General features: G+C 38.4%; 1 protein-coding gene across 1 annotated transcript in view; it reads left to right on the forward strand.

The window, feature by feature from the left end:
• LOC114466778 (nucleolar protein 4-like) overlaps positions 1 to 6,690 on the forward strand; it is a 66,956-nt gene extending 60,266 nt beyond the window's left edge. Inside the window, exon 11 of the mRNA XM_028452501.1 lies at positions 415 to 6,690. Coding sequence (XP_028308302.1) covers positions 415 to 653 — 239 coding nt within the window. The 3' untranslated portion in view covers positions 654 to 6,690. The remainder of the gene's footprint in view (positions 1 to 414) is intronic.
• Positions 6,691 to 6,907: the final 217 nt, after the last annotated feature.

A 6,907-nucleotide genomic window follows, 5' to 3' on the forward strand; every position in this document is an offset into this window, starting at 1 on the left:
ATAAGATACATTAAGATAAGTTAAGTTATGATAGGATGAGATAGATCAAGATGAGGTATAGTAAGACAGAATAAGTTAAGATGGGATAAGATAAGTTAAGAAATAATAAGTTAAGATGATGTAGGATAGGATGAGAGAGATCGAGATGAGTTATAGTAAGATAAAATTAGTTAAGATAAAATTGGATAAGCTTGGAAAACTTAAGATAGGATAAGTCATGATAAGATAAGTTAGGATAAGTAAAGATAATTTAAGATAACATAGGATAAGTTAAGAAAGGATGAGATAAATTAAGATAAAATAAGTCAGGATAAGATTTGATTCGTTAAGCTAAGATGAGTTAAGCAAGGATATAATGGTTAAGGTGTTCATGGTGTTTCCCACAGTGTTGACATTATTGTGGTTTTTCTACAGGTCCAACTGACCTCAGCATGAAGTCTCTCTCCTCCTCCAACATTCCTAACTCCGCCGCCTGCCTGGGAGTGCGTGGGGGCGGGGCTGGGGGCGGAGCCGGAGGTGGCGGGGCGGCGACCCAGCTCAGCCAACCAGAGATCACCGCCGTGCGTCAGCTGATCGCTGGATACCGAGAGTCAGCCGCGTTCCTGCTGCGCTCAGCGGACGAGCTGGAGAACCTGATCCTACAGCAGAACTGAACACACACACACACACACACACATGCACACACGCACTCACACACACATGCGCAAACACACTCCCTCTGCCTTCTGATTGGGGACCTTTTTTGGAGGAAAGAGTGACGTGAGAATCAATCCTGAGAATCTGAGAACGTCCTCATTCTCCAGGAGAACCTCAGAATCAGGACCACAAGGACCACGCCGAGCGACGACACATTCTTCTTCTGCTCCTGGAAACGTGGTGTGTTTAGTATTTGTTCCTCGTCAGAAGGACTGTGTCTGAAGGATGGAGTGAAAGCTCTGAACATGGAGCAGATGTTGGAGCAGATGTTTGAGGAGCAGCTGTAGAAGGCCCTGCTTGCTTGTACATACGCTCTGTGTCCTTTAGCACTTTTCCCGTTCCTCACCTCGTTGCGTTGTCACCCCTCCCACTTGAACCCAGGGAGCAACGAGCTACTTATGCATCTGACGCCATCCGACGCCATTCGACCCACAGAAGATACCTCAGATCCTGCCGATGTGGCTTTTTTCAGCTCCTCTCTCACCAGTGAAAGGCGACATTCCACCAGGAGCCAGTTTACTTCCCACCAGGGCAGGAGTGTGTGTTTCTCTGGGAGACGAGGAGGACGTGTGCGTGTGCGTGCGTGTGTGTGTATGTGGGATTTCTTAATGCTTGACCTCCTGCTCAGACTTTTTACAAAGTAATGCCAACAAAACCTCAGCGTGCGTCTGTCTAACTCCGCCCCCTTTCTCTTTATTGGACCTACTCTTCGTCATCGCTCCCTCTTGGACCTAAACACCCTCCTCTTCTTCGCTCTGTGTTACTGTGTTTGGAGAAGGCCATTACTCTTGTTATTGTCGTTGTTGGTATTATTATTACTGCTCTGATGATGATGATGATGATGATGATGATGATGATGATGATGATGAACTTGTCGCTGCTACATGATAAAAAAAACAAACTGGACCTTCTGCCATATAGACCTGAAACCTCAACGTAGGCGGACCAAACTCCACCGACCGACCGACCGACCTCAGCTCCACCACCACCACACCAAGGCGCCGCTCGCTGTTTAGGCCACGCCCCCTCAACCGTTGGCGTCTTTGCGTCTCCATGTGTTTGCTGCATAGGGCTCCTTTATGTTGTGACTTTGTAACTGTGAACTTTCCTCCTGATTTCAAATCTTATTTCTCAACGAGAGAAAAGTTGACTCTAAATTATGAATTTAAGAAGCAGACCCTGGGCTGTGAAATGATGAAAGTCTGAGTTTTTAAATACCAGATTGTTCAATCAAGCCTTTGCTTTGTTCAGGAAACTGTGAAACATTTTGGGAAATACCATTTTATACCAAATGATTTACCTTGTTTAAGGTTATTTCTTAAATTGGTGCACGTTCATGGTTTGTTAGCATTGAGCAGGCTAATTGTTTCTAGCGTTAATGCTAAATTATCAAATTATACTTTGTGGAAAAATCTACTGCAGCAGCAGCTATATTTAGCTTAGCATATGTGCAGGAACCTGACGAAGCAGTTAGCTAACTCACTAGCATGGTAAAACCATTCAAGTAGTTGGAGCACTTTTTTTTTGCGTTTTTTCAAGTGATCAGAGGCGGGCTAGCCCTTTACTGCTGTTTAACATTAATTTGATGCTCAGATTTAACTTAGCATGTTTGTGGAAACTGAGAATACAGCTAGCTTGTTTTAGTAGCTGTTTGTTTACTGCTGTTTCTAGTTTAAATGTGAAGCAAAATAAGCTAAAACAGTCACAGAATCATATTTTTTTGGGATGTACAAAAACAGTTTATTTAAAAACGATCCTAATTTGGAAACTGAGTAAGCAGCTAACTGATTAGCACGTTTAATCCACCCAAATACTTCAAGTTGATGCATTTTTTAGATTTGTTAGCTGTAACAAAAGACTGGCAGGTTGTTTACTACTGTTTCTAGAGTTAATGTGATTCTGTAATAGCTAGACCTTCATGTAAGCTGGAACCTGAATAAGCAGCTAGCTAGCTTGCTGGTTAGCATGTTAAAATCATACAAACAACTAAAGTAAAGATCTGAGAGCAGGATTGTCACGTTTCCTAATGCTAAGCTTAGAAAAGATAAGCTAAGTCCTGGTTCTAGCTAGACTATTATTTTTCAGTTTGTTTCATGGAATGAAAAAAAAACTGTTACATTTTAAAATATATGTGGAAAATCTTGGAAAAGACTGCTCTAAGTTTGATGAAAGTCAAAGGGAATAATCTTCACTCTTAGCTTAGCGTGATAAATGATGCTAAATGACATTTATCATAAAGCTTACATGACTTTTGTATTATTTTACTTTTTTTATACCACTTATACCAAATAGTTTCATGTTCACATTTCAAACACATGATTTGCAAAGTCACCTCAACGTAACAGCATTTAAATATTTAAGTTGTTTTTGTCTCTTTTTCTTCTGTAATTTCATACAGATTTAGGAGATTTGTTTGTAGAAGATTTGATAAAACGGTATTTCTCAAAATGTGGCACTTTTTTCTTAAACAATCGACAACCGAGCAGGTGAAGTTTGGTCTTTCTCATCGTCCTCTCACTGTATCTGCCTCGTTTGCACACTGAGTGAAATGACGGCGGTTTGGGGGTTTCTCTATGTTTATGCATGCACCCACCCACCGACACGCAGACAGAAACTTGCAATGCAGTCGATAATCAGCGCGCTCGCTGCTGCTTTGATTTGTCACACCTCGTTCCATGGTTGGGTGCGTGACCTCCGAGGTTTAAAACGTTAAAAACGTGCAACGCGTTTCATGTGGATGTGTAACTGTGACGGGTTTCTGTCGGACGCAACATGTGCAGATCGCTGCACCACAAACAACAGAGAAATATGCAAAAAGAAAAGAAGAAAAGCAACTGGTGGTGTCACAATCAGATAGTTTTACTCCACGGAAGGATTCTACAGGATGGCGAATAACGCCCTATTGTACACCGTGCACTGTGCACTCCAAACCTGTGAGTAATTTGGCACCTGGATCCCTCAGATATCTGAAACCTGAGTTATTTTAAGTCTTGTTTTCAGTTAAAAGTGATGTCTGATGATCTGTGGGAACTAACGCAGAGATGAAAGGAAAAGAAAAAAGAAATGATGACTTTTTGGACAAAATTTTTACACAAAAGTAACTTAAAAAATGTTCTGTTTCAGCACACACACACACACACACACGAAACTGGTACTCATTTAATCAGAGTCTCTTCTGTTCTGATGGATTTATCTTGAATTGCAGCACCTGAAAAACTGTTTTGGTTCTTTGATCTCATTGTTCATGTTAAAAAAAAAAACTAGGACACAAAAACACACGACTGAACAAAGACAAGAATCAATTACATTTTGCCCGTGCAAAATAAGATTTTGCTCGTGTAATATTTGTTCATCTCTGCGCAAAATTAGTTCTTGATGCATGACATTTGTTTTTTTTTTTGCTCAAACAAAATTAGCTTTTTCGTGCACAAATTAGTTTTTCCATGTGCATAATTTTTTTTTTTTTGCGCTAGTCATATGATCTGTTGCGTTACCAAAAATAAGTTTTTACGCAGTTTGCAATGCAAAATTAGTTTTTGTTGCCCTTATGTTTTTTCTCACAAATTTAGTTTTTGCTTACTTCTGATGGATTTATCTCTAAATTGCAGCGCCTTGGTTTTTTTGGGTTGCCAGGTTGGTGATTCCACAGCGTGTGTTTAATCTAAATCGAGTGTGCACGTGTTTTGTCCTCATTCAGATGAAGGCTTGTATGATTTCTAACAATCCAGGAACGATAAAGCAAAATTGTTTTGTTTCTTTGATCTGATTCATCAGCGTTAAAAAACGCAGACACACAAAATCCCACACGACTGAACAAAAACACAGCAAATGACAATCTTTGGAAAGGTGTAATTTGCTCCCGAGTGCTCGCAGCCTTGAATCCTGGCTCTGCAGATCCACCGGATCAGTTATCAGTTCTAAACTTTCTGACACGATCTGTTGTTTGAGCTCACCTGGTTATATCGACGCTAAAACGCTGACACCGCACATTCCTGACGTTGTTTTGTGTTGTGTGTTTTAAAGATAGAGGTTTGTGTGTTCAAACATTACACAGGTTTTCTCTCCTTAAAAGGTAAATTTATTTGAAAACGTGTCTTAAAAATTATTTATTCTCTCTCTTTGACACGTTAATGTTTTCCTTTAGATTTATCTAATTTTCATTAAAAGTATTATTCATTAATTCCATATCTATGAATGTGTCCAATGAAAATAAATTATTTCTCAGACATTACATGTAATTAATTAAATGCTAATTTTGAAGTGTAAAAAGAACAATTTTACATTTTAAAAGTAGTATTTGGTTAAAAAAAAGAAAAATTTAATTATTGAATTCAATATTAAGTATTTAAGTTGTGCATTTTTTCCTAAATTCTTTGTACTTGATCCATAAATGTCGACTAAAGCTAACGATCGGTGTCGGATGTTATTAGTTTGTAAATAACGTCTCATTTTAAACTCTTTGATCTAAAACCTGCAGAAAAAGGTGTGAGACGCATGTCCGTTGGGTTTAAATGGAAACAGGTTAAACTGTTCTGTTGAGTTGAAGGTTGTCGGTTCTAATTTTGATCAGCGTTCCCGCTCCACATGCGCTCGTTTTACTTTACACTCCGTCTCTGTTTTCCTGTCCCGGGTTTCCTCCACGTGAGACTCGCTGAGATGTTTACATGTACAGAATGTTTACTTTTAGTCTTAAATCTTTTTCTTTGTTTGTTTGTTCTTCCTCCGGTAAACAACGGAAACCGTATGGCGTTGTATTTGTGCCACAATTCTGAACAAGCATCTTTAAATAAACACATTCTGTGTCAGCTAAAACAATTTTTTTTAGTTTTTTACTTCAGAATTAATTTATTCACGCTCCAATTCATATTTTGTCAGTGCAAAAATAGATTTTTGCTCGTGCAAAAATAGATTTTTGCTCGTGCAAAAATAAGATTTTGCCCGTGCAAAATTTGCTCATCTTTGCATGAAATGTATTTTTAAATTTTTTTGCTCACACAAAATTTGCTCCTCCTTGCACAAAATAACTTTTTACTTGTGCATACCATATTTATTGCATAAAATAAAAATCTTGCACAATTTTTTTTGCTTGCGCAAAATTTGTTCATCTTCATGCAAAATGGGTTTTTGTTGCCCAAATTAATTTTTTGCCCACTTTGAATTGTAGCAGAAATATACCGCCATACAAACTGCACCGTCATCACATTTTCACAACTTTTTACTATTTGTAGGTTTTAAACCTTTGACTTTACAGATTTATGAATTAGAAATGTGAGCGTTGGTCTTTTTTAGCTCAAACGAAGCAGAAACATTTGTGTTTCGTTCCTGTGATGGACTGGAGCTCCGTGCAGGGTGGTAAATACATTTCTGTTTGGGAAACTAAGTGTTGACGGCAAAGGTGTGGTTTTATTTTGTAGGAGGTGAAATCAGGTTAGAGAGGAAGCAAACTTTGACCTCTCATTGTTCACAACTCCCAATCCCAGGTGAGGATTGGTCGGAGAATGATAAGCCATGTGTGTGTGCGCTCTGCTAGCCTATTAGTGTATTTAGCAAAACTGCATACGACAAAAGTCAACCTCAGGAAAACACGAAGGACGTGACTTTTTTTTATTTTAATTTTTTTTTTTTTTACAGAGCCTCCAACCGAAGCTCCGCCCCTTTCTCTTTGATACCACATGAATGAAATCAGATTATTTTATATTTATTGTTTTTCCAAATGTTCCCGTGGACTTTGATTCTTTTGGAAGTGTTGATAATATTTGTGACGCAATGAGAAAAAGAAGAAGAAAAAAAAAAAGATTTGAGAACATATCACTCGAAGAAACCAATGATTGAAAGATGGGACTTTTATTTTGTGTGATGTCATCGCTGAGGCTGAAACCTTTCTGGATCTAAAAAATACAAGTTGTGACATTTTAAAAAAAATTCTTTTTATGTTTGTTTCCTCCTGAGATGTTGGTCACAAAGCAAAATATACTAATAAAACTGTGTGCTCTCAAACGGCTTTGTGGAATCATTTCACTGCTACTCAGTGCAAGACTTCACAATAAAAGACAAATCACACAAAATGTGGAAATCACATTGAAACAAAAAAGAGGGCAGCCAAAGAAGTGGAGCTAAAACTCTTTAATTTAATCACAAGCAACAAGTCACTTGATAAACACCAGAGACATGCAGCAGTCATTAACCTTTCAGACTGAATTCAAACTAAAAA

Source organism: Gouania willdenowi, chromosome 7 (assembly GCF_900634775.1).
Source record: "Gouania willdenowi chromosome 7, fGouWil2.1, whole genome shotgun sequence".
Classification (NCBI taxonomy): domain Eukaryota; kingdom Metazoa; phylum Chordata; class Actinopteri; order Blenniiformes; family Gobiesocidae; genus Gouania; species Gouania willdenowi.